Source organism: Narcine bancroftii, chromosome 7 (genome assembly GCF_036971445.1).
Source record: "Narcine bancroftii isolate sNarBan1 chromosome 7, sNarBan1.hap1, whole genome shotgun sequence".
NCBI lineage: Eukaryota > Metazoa > Chordata > Chondrichthyes > Torpediniformes > Narcinidae > Narcine > Narcine bancroftii.
Window position 1 is genome coordinate 213,655,931 of NC_091475.1, and position 13,952 is coordinate 213,669,882.

The following is a 13,952-nucleotide window of genomic DNA, read 5'->3' on the forward strand; positions in this document are numbered from 1 at the left end:
ATTCATTATCTGTCTACACGTCTATTTATTTACATGTATTTGCTGTGTACAGTTTATTTTACACTACTAATAAGTGGTACTTCTACCTGGCCTGCAGGAAAAAGAATCTTAATGGTATGTGATGTCATGTATTTACTCTGACAATAAATCTGATCATCCAAGTTTACCTTCAGGGTGTCGTGCACGAGGATCCCAGGTCCTTTTGCATCTGGGGATTTTCAATTTTCTCCTCATTTAGAAAATAATCTGCCCATTTATTTTTTTTCTACCAAAGTGCACGACTGTCCACTTTCCGACATTTCTGACATTTTCCACTTCTCTACCCATCTCCTAATCTGGCTAATCCTTCTTCTGCCTCCCTGTTCCCTCCACACTTCCTGCTTCTCCACCTCCCTTCCTATCATCGTCAAGATTTTGGCCACAAAGCCATTCATTCCATAATCCAAATCATTAATATACAACATGAAAAGAAATGACCCCAACCCTGACCCCTGTGACACCACTAGCAATAGGGCTAAGGACAGAAGAGATAAAGCAGGAAAAGTTAGGTTAGGCAGCGAAAGTAAAAAATCAGAAAGAGCAAGGAGGGTGAAAAAAGCAAATCTGAAGGCTTTATATCTTAATGCGAGAAGCATTCGGAACAAGGTAGATGAATTAGCTGTGGAAATTGAGATAAACAAATATGATTTGATTGGGATTACAGAAACATGGCTGCAGGGTGGGCAAGCCTGGGAACTTAACATCCCGGGGTATACAATATTTAGGAGAGATCGGCAAGAAAGCAAAGGGGGTGGGGTAGTATTGATGGTGAGAGAAGGGACCGACACGATTGACAGAAAGGATATCAACTCGGAAGATGCGGAATCTATATGGGTAGAACTGAGGAATAGCAAGGGGCGGAAAACGATAGTGGGGGTATATAGGCCTCCAAATAGTAGTGTAGAGGTGAGGGAAAGCATTAAAAGAGAAATTAGAAAGCGTGCAATAAGGGAAGAGCCGTCATCATGGGAGACTTTAATTTGCATATAGATTGGACTAGTCAAATTGGTAAAAATGCTGAGGAGGAGGAATTCCTTGAATGTTTACGGGAAGGTTATCCAGACCAATATGTCGAGGAACCAACTCGGGAGCAGGCCATTTTAGATTGGGTATTATGCAATGAAAAGGGGCTAATCAACAATCTTGTTGTGCGAGGCCCTTTGGGTAGGAGTGATCACAATATGATCGAATTCTCACTCGACATGGAGGGTGATGAAATTAAAACCGAGACTAAGGTCCTGAATTTAAATAAAGGGAATTATGATGGTATGAGACGGGAGTTGAGTAAGATTGATTGGGTGGTGTTTATGGGGGAGTTGACTGTGGATAGACAATGGAAAGCATTCACAGATCTAATGGAAGAATTGCAGAAATGGTTTATACCGGTTTGGCATAAAAATAAACCAAAAAATGTGACTCAACTGTGAATAACAAGGGAAATTAGAGACAGCATTGGGTCCAAAGAGAGAGCATATCAATTGGCCAAAAAAAGTACCAAATCTGAAGACTGGGAACAGTTCAAGATGCATCAAAGGAGGACAAAGGGATTAATCAAGAGAGCAAAAATAAATTACGAAAGTAAGCTTGCGGGAAATATAAAAACCGACTGCAAAAGCTTTTATAGATATGACAAGAGGAAAAGATTGGTGAAATCCAGAGTAGGTCCCTTGCAGTCAGAATCAGGGGAATATATAATGGGGAATAAGGAAATGGCAGACCAATTAAATTCTTTCTTTAGTTCTGTTTTTACAAGAGAGGATACAAATAACCTCCCAAGGATGTTGGGAAACATAGAGACTAATGCAAGGGAGGAACTGAAAGAACTCAGTATCTCTAAGGACATGGTCTTGGGAAAATTGATGGGATTGAAGGCAGATAAATCCCAAGGGCCTGATAATCTACATCCTAGGGTACTTAAGCAAGTGGCCATTCAGATAGCAGATGCTTTAAGAATTATTTTCCAGAACTCGATAGACTCAGGATCAGTACCCATGGATTGGAGGGTAGCTAATGTTACCCCACTATTTAAAAAGGGGGGTAGAGAAAAAGCGGGGAATCATCGGCCGGTGAGCCTTACATTTCCAAAATGTCTTCGATAAGGTCCCACATAAATGACTGGCATACAAAATCAAGGCTCATGGGATTGGTGGGCAAGGTATTGATGTGGATTGAGAACTGGCTGGCAGATAGAAGACAGAGAGTTGGGATAAACGGCTCATTTTCTGAGTGGCAGGCGGTAACCAGTGGGGTCCCACAGGGATCTGTTCTGAGACCCCAGCTGTTCACAATTTACATTAATGATCTAGATGAGGGGATTGGATGTAATATCTCCAAATTTGCAGATGACACTAAGCTAGGAGGGGTTGTGTGCACTGAAGAGGGGCTCAGGAAGCTCCAGCGTGATTTGGATAAATTGGGGGACTGGGCAGACACATGGCAAATGCAGTACAATGTGGATAAATGGGAGGTTATCCATTTTGGTAATACAAACCGGAGGGCAGACTACTATTCGAATGGCAATAGATTGGGAGATGGGGAAGTGCAGAGAGACCTAGGGGTTCTTGTGCACCAGTCACAGAAGGCAAGCATGCAGGTACAGCAGGCGGTTAAAAAGGCAAATGGAATGTTGGCCTTCATATCAAGAGGGTTTGAGTAGAGGAATAAGGTTACCTTACTGCAGCTGTACAGAGCCTTGGTGAGACCCCACCTGGAGTATTGTGTGCAGTTTTGGTTGCCTTATCTAAGGAAGGATGTTCTTGCAATGGAGGGAGTGCAGAGGCGATTCACCAGGCTGATACCTGGAATGGCAGGAATGACTTAGGAGGAAAGATTGCGCAAATTGGGATTGTACTCACTGGAGTTTAGAAGATTGAGGGGAGATCTCATAGAGACATATAAAATTCTGGCAGTACTGGACAGAATGGATGCAGATGGGATGTTTCCAAGGATGGGAAAATCCGGAACCCGGGGCCATGGTTTGAGGATAATAAACAAACCATTTAGAACTGAGATGAGGAGGAATTTCTTTACCCAGAGGGTGGTGAATCTGTAGAATTCATTGCTACAGAGAGCAGTAGAGGCAGGTTCATTGAATTATATTTAAGAGGAAATTAGATCTATTTCTTCAGTATCAGGGAATTAGGGGTTATGGAGAGAAGGCAGGGCAGGGTACTGAACTTTAAGATCAGCCATGATCTCATTGAATGGCGGAGCAGGCTCGAAGGGCCGAATGACCTACTCCTGCTCCTATCTTCTATGTTTCTATGTTTCTAGGCAGCCGTCCAGAATATGATCCCTGTATTCTGACTCTCTGCTTCCTGCCAATCAGCCAATGCTTTCCCCACACTGGAACAGTTCCTGTTAGACCCTGGGCTCTTATCTTGTTCAGTAGCCTTTTGTGCGGCACCTTGTCAAAAGGCTTGAAAATCCAAATACATAACATCTACTGCGTCTCCCTTATTTAGCCGGCTGGTCACTTCCTCAAAGAATTCCAACAGGTTGATCCAACAAGATTTTCCCTTGAGGAACCAAAGCTGGTTTTGGCCTCTCCTATCATTTGCCTCCACGGACCCGGTCACCTCACCCTTGACAATCGACTCTAATATCTTCTGTTTTATCTTGTATTTGTATGTGTTGAGTTCTTAAGACAACACATGGATGAAGGAAAATGTTCTTTACTTTAAAGTTGTTGTAAACAGCACCATGAGGCTACGTCTCCATTACAGATCTGCACACCGTGTGTCTCCTGCTCTGTGTCAGCCCCTGGTGGCAGCCAAGTCTAATCCAACAGTAAGGTCTTGCTAGTTGCATTGCAATCACGATCACTACCGTTACATCTTCCCAACCACCGACATCAGGCTCACTGGCCGATCATTTCCTTCCTGCTGCCTCCCTCCCCTCTTGAATCGTGGGGTGACATTTGTGATTTTCCAGACCTCTGGGACCAGGCCAGAATCTATTGATTTCTGAAAGATTATTCCCAACACCTCCACAATCTCTACCACTCCCTCTTTCAGGACCCGAGGGTGCGATCCATCTGGTCCGGGAGACTAATCCACCCTTAGATCACCAGCTTTCTGAGCTTCTTCTCCCTTGAAATAGTCGCTGCACTCACTTCCCTTCCCTGATCCCCTTCGGAATCTGGCCCACGGCTCGTGTCTTCCACAGTGAAGCCTGATGCCAAATATTTGTTTAGTTCCTCGTCTCCCATTATTATTTCTCCAGCATCATTTTCTTGCAGCCCTAAATCCACTCCCACCTCTCGTTTACTCTTTTTATACTTGAAAGAGTTTTTGTATCCTCCTTGATATTATTTGTGAGCCTAGTTTCATCTTCTCCCTCCCTGAGAGATTTTTCGTTCCCTTCTGCAAGTTTTTAAAAACTTCCCAGTACTCGATCATCCCACTCATTTTTGCTTCCTTGTCTGCCCTCTTTTTTGCTTTCACGTTGGTTTTGATTTCCCTCGTCAGCCACTGTGGTGACATTTTTCCATTTGAATATTCCCCCTTTTCAGTCTGTATTTATCCTGCACTTTCCCCATTTCTTACAGAAACTTCACCCATTACTGCTCTGCCCCTTTCCCTACTCGTGCCCCCATCCAATCTACTGTGGCCAGTGGAATTACTCCACTGACATACCGACACATCTGGCTTTAGTTTCTCTCTGTTAAATCTCACATTGAACTCAGTCTAATGTGATCACTGCCCCCTAATGGTTCCTTTACTCGAAGCTTATTAATCATCACTGGTCCATTATACAATACCCAATCCAGTATAGCCGATCTCCTTATGGCGTTGTCTTATCTCACTGTTCATAAATGTGAGATCATCCTCTCTGGAAGAAACACTAGTCGATCAGATCATAATTTAAATTAGTGAAAGGCTGCAGCGTGCAGTTACGCAGAGGGAACTGGGAGTGCTTGTGTATGAATTGCTATAGATTGGTTAACGGAGTAACAGATAGTCAAGTAGGCACCTGGGACGAGGACTTCGTTGCTAGAGAGATGGGATTTAAGAGCAGGGAGGTTCTGCTGCAACTGTACAAGGGTCTTGTGAGGCTGCATCTGGAGAACTGCGTCCAGTTCTGGTCTCCTCACTGGAGAAAGGATAGACTGGCTATGGAAGGTGGTAGAGAATAGGTTCACCTGGATGATTCTGGAGGAGGTTGACCATGAGGAGAGATTGAGTTGGCTGGGACAGAAACATATCAAATTTTGAAAGAGATAGATAGGATACAGACATAAATCTAGAAGGCTGAGACTAGAACTAAGGAACACAGGGAGAAGGCCTAAGGGAGTAGCTTCTCAGACTGAGATGTGAAGGAATCATTTCCCTGAGAGGAGTGGACCTGTGGAATTCTCTGTCCAAGAAAGCAGTCGAGGCTGCCTCATTTCATGTATTTCCCACACAGGTAGATTTTTGTAGAAAAGGAGAATTAAGAGTTAGGGTGACTGGGCAGGAAGGTGGAATCTCATTAAATGGTGGAGCAGGCTAGACAGACTGAATGGCCAAATTCTGTTCCTATTTCTTATCTTCCCAGCCTGGGTGCCTGACTATCTACCGACAGATTTCTTTCTCACGATTCTCCATGTGCTGGGTTTATCTGCCACTTACCCGCAGAGCTGACGCAAGCATCAGCTGCCCTTTGCCTTGTAGCTTGTACTCAGAGCCTGGAGTTCTTTCTATTCTGCTTTCTGAATTCCACTGAACTTGAAACCTCTGGGTCTACCTGCTATCTCCTCTCCTTGCCCATCTGTCAGGAGCCCAATTCAAGATTACCCACTTGTTCCTGCATCCCATTGCAGACAGGTTGATGGGATGGAACCCTGAGGGTGGAGGGAGGGCATGTCTGACATTCAGGGTAGCAGCGCCATGGCTTTGTGTGGGGAGAGCTGAATTGAAGGAGAACGCAGTCACATCTGAGAAGTGATCACTGCTTAATCCTCTCCTTAGCACCGCATGTTGTTAAAATTCAGCCAAGCTTCTGATTGGGTTTGCGTGGGTGTGGAGGGGGAGATTAATTTTGGGCGGAAGCAATGAGGAGCTTTCTGTAATGCACGGGCTGGCATTCCTGCAGTCTCTCTAAAGGGCAACTGGGAGAATCTAAGAAAATCCAAGGACATTGTGACTGGTATTCCAGGATGAAGCCCCACACTTTCAGAGAGGAAGTACTCATGTTGTCAGCTTGGCTATTAGTGTGCAAGACTTTTGCCTCTGTCTGGCACAAGATTAATCCCAAATGGGGTATGAGTTCAGTCGTGTTCACACCTTCTACACAGTTCTGTGAGAGGGCTCTTTCTGCATGGATCTGTTGGTGACCCTTCCTCGTGGCGATCACAGCCACTTTCATCTGATTTTCTTGGTTTAAAACAAATATTTGAAAGTGTTCAACAGGAATGGCTTGTACACCAGTGTGCTGTGCTGGTCTGCGCTAGATTCATTTCAAACGTTCTCCTTGTGACATGGGCTTGATGTACTTTCTCTATTCTCTTCCCACAGGGAATTAAACCACTCCGACTCCGAGTCTTCCATCTCCCAGTCCAGTGATCTGCAGCGACTCCCTGGCTCCTCAGGGTCTCCTGGTGCCCTCCCACACAGTTCCGGTTCCCGATCTATGCTGTCCAAGCCTTCCTCTTTGCTTAAACTGACAGAAGAGATCACTCCCACCCAGAGCACAGCCTCGGACTTGAGCACCCATTCCCCGAACGGCAGCAGCCAACAGTCTGAGAGGCTTGGGCCCTTGTGCTCCGAGAGCATCTCGGACAGTCCCCTGGCCGCAAGGCAGCCCCACCCGAGCCGAGGTCTGGAGAAGTCGGCCAGCCTGGGGGAGATCCATCGAGGCACAGAAGGCTCGGCCATCAGCCCATCTGAGTCCTCGCGTTCGCTCAGCCCCACCTCCACCGATCCTGAGCCCCTGGCTGTCGAGACAAGAAATAGCGCCAAGGCTACAAAGATCCCGCAGCTGGCATCCAAAAAATCCCCGATGGAGGAGGACAGTCCATCAACTGGGGAAGAGACAGAACCCAATCCCAACAAGAAGAAACCAGGATTCAAACTCTTCAAGAAGAAGATCAAGTAAAGTGATATGGATTGGGGACATGGGGAAAGCCAGCCAGGTCAGGACTGAAGCAGAGGGCGGGAGAGGCCCAACGCAAGGGATTCTCCACTCGTCTTTGCTCAAGTGATTTGTCAGCTGTCTTTGTCCCCAGGGAGTGGATTTTATTTAATCTTATTTATTTTACAGACTGGTGTTCCTATTCCGGTGGTTGGAGCAGCGAGGACCTGCTGTTCCAGGCCCTTGCAACCTTCTTCCTCTCTTGCTGCATGCCTTCTCTTCCAGTGCTGGTGTCGGCCCCTGCCTGAGATGCATCAGGTCAGCATGCAAGTGCCAAGCTTCTGCGAAAAAAAAACAAGCAAAAAAAAATCCCCCTCCTGGAGGTTTGATTCCAGTTGGAGAGATGTGTAACAGAGCTGCTTCAGAGGTGGGAGCTGTGTAGTTCGTGAATCCACTGGTTTAACTGCATCTGCAGTGAATTGAACAGGCCAACTCCGGTTAGTGCCCAGGGCTGGGGTAGGGGGAAAGTGTGCAGCCAAAAGCTGGCCAGTCAATTCATACTTTGTACACCGTCCAGTCACATACACTCACATCAGCAGATCAGATGTGATCCTCTGCGGATGTGCTGCTGGGTGAGGCCAACTGTTCAGATATACCTGGCTGTACAGAGTTGGGGTTAAAGAATGGCCCCATTGTACATTGTTCAGGTTAAGGACGCAGCATCCATCCTGTGGACTTTGACTCTTATCAGAGACTTCCCCTTCAAGTGACTGCACCCTCCCCCTAGGAGGAATGAAACATAAAAGTCTGCAGACGCTGTGATTTGTAGTAAAAACACAGAAATGCTGGAGAAACTCAGCAGATCTCTCAGCGTTCATAGGAGTTAAAGGTACCCTCTCACTGAAATTCAGAAGGGATAAAATGTTAACCTGAACTGGGCCACACATTCCTCTAACCTCTACTCTCCTGTGTTAATCCCCAACCTTTACAAAGTGATGCTATTAATTCCTCCCCGTTTGTTCACTTGCTTTGTGACGTATTAATCCACCCTGACACTTACTCAACATTGTTAATCACCACCACTCTCTCACCCCCCCCTATACTCCTAACCTGCCTCCATCCACCAGTGCTGACCATTTCACCTTCAACAGATGCTCCCTGCCCTGCTGAGTCTTTTCAATTTTTTCTGTTTATTTCAACAGCTTTTGCAATTTTCTGTATCACTTTTAACTGACTCCTTCTCTGTTATCTCATCCTCTGTAATGTATTTATTAGGCTCCTAACTCTCCCCCTCATTTAATCTGTTTCTAATCCTCATTGCCATCTGATTTATCCCCTCCCATCTGGTTTATACCCTCCCATCTGGTTTCCTTTATTTAAAACCAGTGGTTGTCAACCTTTTTCTTTCCACTCGCATACCATCTCAAGTAATCCCTTACTAATCGCAGAGCAAAAATAAATCACGAAGGTCTGCAGACACTGGTTGGAGTAAAAACAGGATGCTGGAGAAACTCAGCAGGTCAGTGTCCTTTATAGGAAAGATGAAAATTCATAACCCATGTTTCAGGCCTGAGCCTGTAGGCATGGAAAAATGTTATAGTTGCCCTGTGGTTAGTAAGGGAAGACTTCAGGTGGTAAGTGAGTGGAAGAAAAAAGTTGAGAACCACTGATTTATATCATTGGGACCACCAGCTGTTCTTTCTTTGAGTTGGTGAGTCACCCGTCCCCATCCCAGCCCCTCTCCGGTGCCTGTTACATTGGTGGATTTCTCGGCCTGTTACTTAACATTGTTATAGCCACTCCAGCAGTTCCTTACACTGTCTCCACACTGTGATCAGGGGTTTAATCTGCCTTCGCTGATTAAAGATTCATTGATCTATATTTTTGAACCATCTGCAGTAACCAGACTATATGGAATGTAAATGTTTGTACCCTAACGTCAGTAGTCATTCAAGGCTTGAGATCTCGACGCCAACCATGGGCCACCTCTGGTAGCTCTGCCTTTTCCGGGAGCTGCTAGGTGCAGTGACCCTGCTGTTTACTGGACGCCGTACTCTCCTGACCCCTGGAGGGTGAAAGTCAGTATACTTGCCTGCATATCTGTGTCTGTGTGCATGTGGGACGATATAATCAATGTGGAATTGCTCCTGCCGAGAGTCTGTGGTCTCCAGTGACCCTCTGGGACCCCGGTCGCTGAGTCTGACTCTACCGTCCTCAAACACGTGCTGCAAGGAGTAAATGGGAAGTGTGAGCTTCCCTCTGAATCATGTGTGGAGCTTCATTGTGTGTAGCAGAGCTGGAGGGGAGTGGTGGTCTCATCCAATGGGGGCTGCGAGACTACAATCCGTGCTGACTGTGCCCAAATCCAGCTGGGAATCTGTGTGGGTGTGCGCGCACAGAAGGGTTCGCTAACGGACCTGAAGTGTTTTGATATTGTGTGATTTCTTGGGTGTTCATCCAGCATGATCTCTGATTTGCCTTCGTCAGGCTGACGTCCAGTTCTCTTGGAGACATCAGGCGTCAGTTGAAATACAGCTGTATCCAGCTGCAACTCCATGGTCAGTCAGTGGCCAGGAGTGCTGTCAGTGTTTTATGTATGCCAAACCTGTTATCCTGTTCATAACCCAAGGTAGAGTGGTGTGAAGCAGTTTCATCTCCTGGCTGGGGGGGTGGGGGGGATCAAGGGATGTTGAGCCAAAATGTTGGAGAATCCCTGGGATTGGTGAGCTGCATGCTCTGTTGGTGCATGTGTCGATGTGCAGTCTGCATGCTGTGATGTGGGGGGGGGGGGGGGGGATGCAGTCTGTGCCCTGTGTCGGGGCACCTGCAGCCTGCGTGCTGGGAAGGGAGGAGGGGGGAGTGCAGACTGTGCCCTGTGTCGGGGCACCTGCAGTCTGCATGCTGGGAAGGGAGGAGGGGGGAGTGCAGACTGTGCCCTGTGTCGGGGCACCTGCAGCCTGCGTGCTGGGGAGGGGGGAGTGCAGTCTGTGCCCTGTGTCGGGGCACCTGCAGTCTGCGTGCTGGGGAGGGGGGAGTGCAGTCTGTGCCCTGTGTCGGGGCACCTGCAGTCTGCATGCTGGGAAGGGAGGAGGGGGGAGTGCAGACTGTGCCCTGTGTCGGGGCACCTGCAGTCTGCATGCTGGGAAGGGAGGAGGGGGGAGTGCAGACTGTGCCCTGTGTCGGGGCACCTGCAGCCTGCGTGCTGGGGAGGGGGGAGTGCAGACTGTGCCCTGTGTCGGGGCACCTGCAGTCTGTGTGCTGCGATGGCAGGGTGGAGAGCGCAGTCTGTATCTGCAACAATGCGCGTGCAGGCTGCTTGCGGAGAACACTGCTCAGTCTGTTAAATTGTGCTTGTGCAGCTGACTGCACTGCCCTGGACAACCCACCCCCACCTTTCCACCACCATCCCAGTAACATTGGGCATTGGGGAGTGAGTGGTGAATCAGAGGAGAGATTGGCAGGTGTGGGCCCCAAACTAACTGAAGACCCACCATTCTCTCTCTGGCCAAGGGGCGGACTTGGTCTCTCCGCTCCCCACCTCCAGCTCTTTCTCCACCTAGGTTGCTTCATCCTTCCCACCACCTCCACCTCACCAAAACCTCAACCCTACGCCCACCTCTGAGCTTCTCCCTTAACCTCTCCCCAGCAATGCACCCACACACCTCAGCTGCCTGCATCCTCCCACTCGCCCCACCACAGTCTATTCCAAACAGGCGATGCACCTTTCCTCCCTCCCTCTCCCCTACCCATCCCCTCCCCCCACTCGGGTCCCCTCCGCACCCACACTCCATACCCATCCCCTTCCAATCGTCCTCCATACTCTCCTCCCCCATTCATGCCCCCCCATACTTGTCCCCTCACCAATACCCACCCCTTACTCCCTTACCTGTTCCCCCACCCTCCCCATACCCTTCCTTTCCCCATATCCATCCCCTCCCCATACCCAACCCTACCCCATACACATTCCCTACCCCATACCCATCCTCTTACCCATTCCCCCATACCCATCTCCCCATATCCATCCTCTACCCCATACACATCTCCTCTCCCTTACCTATTCCCCCACCTTCCCCATACCCGTCTCCCCATACCTATCCCCTCCCTCATACCCATCCACCCCATACCCATACCCTCCGCATCCACCCCATACCCATCCCTGCTCATATTCATACCCTCCCCATACCCATCCCTTCCCCATACACTTCCCCTACCCTTATCTGTTCCCCCACCTTCCCTATGCTCGTCTCCCCATACCCATCCCCTCTCTTATCTGTTCCCCCACCTTCCCCATACGTGTCTCCCCATACCTGTCCCCTCCCCTATACCTACTGCACATACACGTCCCTACTCAATACCCATCCCCTCCCCGTACCCACCCCCTTCCCACCCTCCCCCATACCCGTCCCTGCCTCCATACCAGTCCCCTCCCCACCATACACATCCCCTCCCCCATACCCCTCCCCTCCTCCATACCTATTCCCTACCCCCATACTCATCCCCTCCCTCCCTCCCTGTGCACTCCCACCTTGTGTGCATGTGTGTATCTGTGTGTGTGTGTCCATGTATGCGTGGTGGGTGTCTGTGTGTGTGTGTCCTTGCATGTGTGTCCGTGTGTCCATGCACGCATCCATATGTGTCTGAGCATGCGTTCCGTTCGCATGTCCATGTGTGTTTGTGTCTGTGTATGTTCATGTATCCATGTGTCCCTGTGCGTGTTTATATCCATGTATCTGTGTGTGTCCCTGTGCATGTTTATGTCCATGTATCTGTGTGTCCCCATGCATGTGTATGTCCATGTATCTGTGTGTCCCCATGCATGTGTATGTCCATGTATCTGTGTGTCCCCATGCATGTGTATGTATGCGCGCACTCTGGTTACACTGAAGCTTGTCATGCTGTATGATCTGTGTTGGGTCATGCCCTGCTGAGCTCACAGCCGGACAGCCTGTGTATTGGTACGATGTGACATGCCCTTGAGTTGGAATCCCTCTCCCCAAACGATGCTGTGTGTAATTTTCAAGTCAAATGAAATAACTACTGTGTCAACTTTCAACTGGTCTGTTTATTTTTTAAAAGTGGTTAATAATGACTGTTGGCCTGGTCCGATTACTAGTGAAAGAGTCGAATGTCTAGTCTTTATTTGGTCACCGAGCGTTACTCAGCAGCCGTGTGTGTCTGTTAGCTGTGGTCTGTAGAAGGCACTATCCCCCATGCCCTGCACTTCCCATCCTCCAGCCCTGCATGGGGTCTGGGTTGAGTCACTGTTCTTAGGAATAGTTCGGAGTGTGTCACGTGGAGCAGTGGAGAAGGAGATTTGCTGTGATCCCCAGACTACTCTTTGAGTTTGTTTATTTCTCCTTTTCAATGGACTGTTCAGACCAGCCAATCTCAACCTCTTTTCCGCTGTAACCTCTCCTGGTCAAAGTATATGGGGCCTCCTTCCCTGTCAAGTGCAGTTGGTTTCTTCCGTACTTCTCTCTTATCGACTACATAAAACATATTTTGCAATTTCAATCCATGCCCCCCCCCCCCACCACATAAATGTAAAATACAAAAGTCTGCAGACCCCACGGCTGAAGTAAAAACACGAAGCTGGAGAAAATCAGCAGGTCAAACAGTATCCCTTATATAACAACGGTAAAGGAACAGAACCGACATTTCAAGCTTGAGCCCTTCATCGAGGTCGGCAGGCACCCAAACAAAAAGGTGGGGGGGGGGGAGCATGGTCCCAAAGGCAGGAGGGTGGTTGGGAGGGAGAAAACTGGAGGGGGGGGGGAGGCTCTGGGAATAGAGGGGGAAGAGGGTGGAGAAGACAAAGGGAAAGCAGGGATCCCCGTGTGGCCTTCTCTACATTGGAGAGACAGAGATCGCTTCGCTCTGTCCACACCAGTTACAGGGATCTCCCAGCGCTTCACTCCCATGCTCATGTCTGTCTGTGGCCTCGTGTACTATCCCTCCAAGACCACCCGTAAATTGGAGGAACAGCACTTGATATTCCATCCAACCAGATGCCATCAATATTGACCTCTAAATTCTGCTAACCTACTCTCCATTCTCCCTCCCTTCCCTTTCCCCTTGTCTTCTTTCCTCTGGCTCTCCACCCCCTCCTCTCTCTATTCCCAGAGCCATCCATCTGTTTATATTTGCAATATAAAGGACGTTGTTTGACCTGCTGAGTTTCTCCAGCATCATGTTTTTACCTCCCCCTTAAATGTGCTGTGGACCTGGGGTGGTTATGGCCCCTGTTGTGTATGGATGTTTTAAAACACCAAGAGGAAATGAATTAAGATACCCTCCTTGTTCAGGATCCCTGTGTGGTCCACTGGTGCTTAAAACTGAGGCCAAGGGCCCTGTGTGCACTGGTTCTGGATGTGAGAGACTGGGGGGGGGGGGGGGGGTGAGTGCAGGTAATCAACCCATAAACACCCCTCAATGATCTTTGTGGACCTGACAGCGGCCCAGAAACAGACCATCAAGGAAGGTCCACAACTGAACGCTGACCTCTGGGTATGATTTCTTTGGGGCTGAGGAGCAAACTCTTCAAACACTGGAACAGGGCTTGCAACCTCATGCGAACCATAGAACAGTACAGGCCCTTTGGCCCTCAGTGTTGTGCCAGCCCATATATTCCAACCAAAAAATAGACTAAACCCTCCCTACCCTGTACCCTCTATTTTTCTTCCATCCATGTCCCTGTCTTTTTCTTTCTTCTTTTTCTTTGGCTTGGCTTCGCGGACGAAGATTTATGGAGGGGGTAAATGTCCACGTCAGCTGCAGGCTCGTTTGTGGCTGACAAGTCCGATGCGGGACAGGCAGACACGGTTGCAGGGGAAAATTGGTTGGTTGGGGTTGGGTGTTGG

At 48.6% G+C, this 13,952-nt stretch overlaps 1 protein-coding gene across 8 annotated transcripts in view; it reads left to right on the forward strand.

The window, feature by feature from the left end:
* The window catches only part of stim1b (stromal interaction molecule 1b), a 192,689-nt gene extending 183,330 nt beyond the window's left edge, over nt 1–9,359 (forward strand). For 7 of the 8 annotated variants that reach the window (XM_069892263.1, XM_069892265.1, XM_069892264.1 and 4 more), the window contains one exon: nt 6,537–9,359. In XM_069892263.1, the coding sequence (XP_069748364.1) occupies nt 6,537–7,116 (580 nt within the window). In that variant the 3' untranslated portion in view covers nt 7,117–9,359. The remainder of the gene's footprint in view (nt 1–6,536) is intronic. The other variant, XM_069892271.1, reaches the window with a different exon arrangement.
* The last annotated feature ends 4,593 nt before the right edge of the window (nt 9,360–13,952 follow it).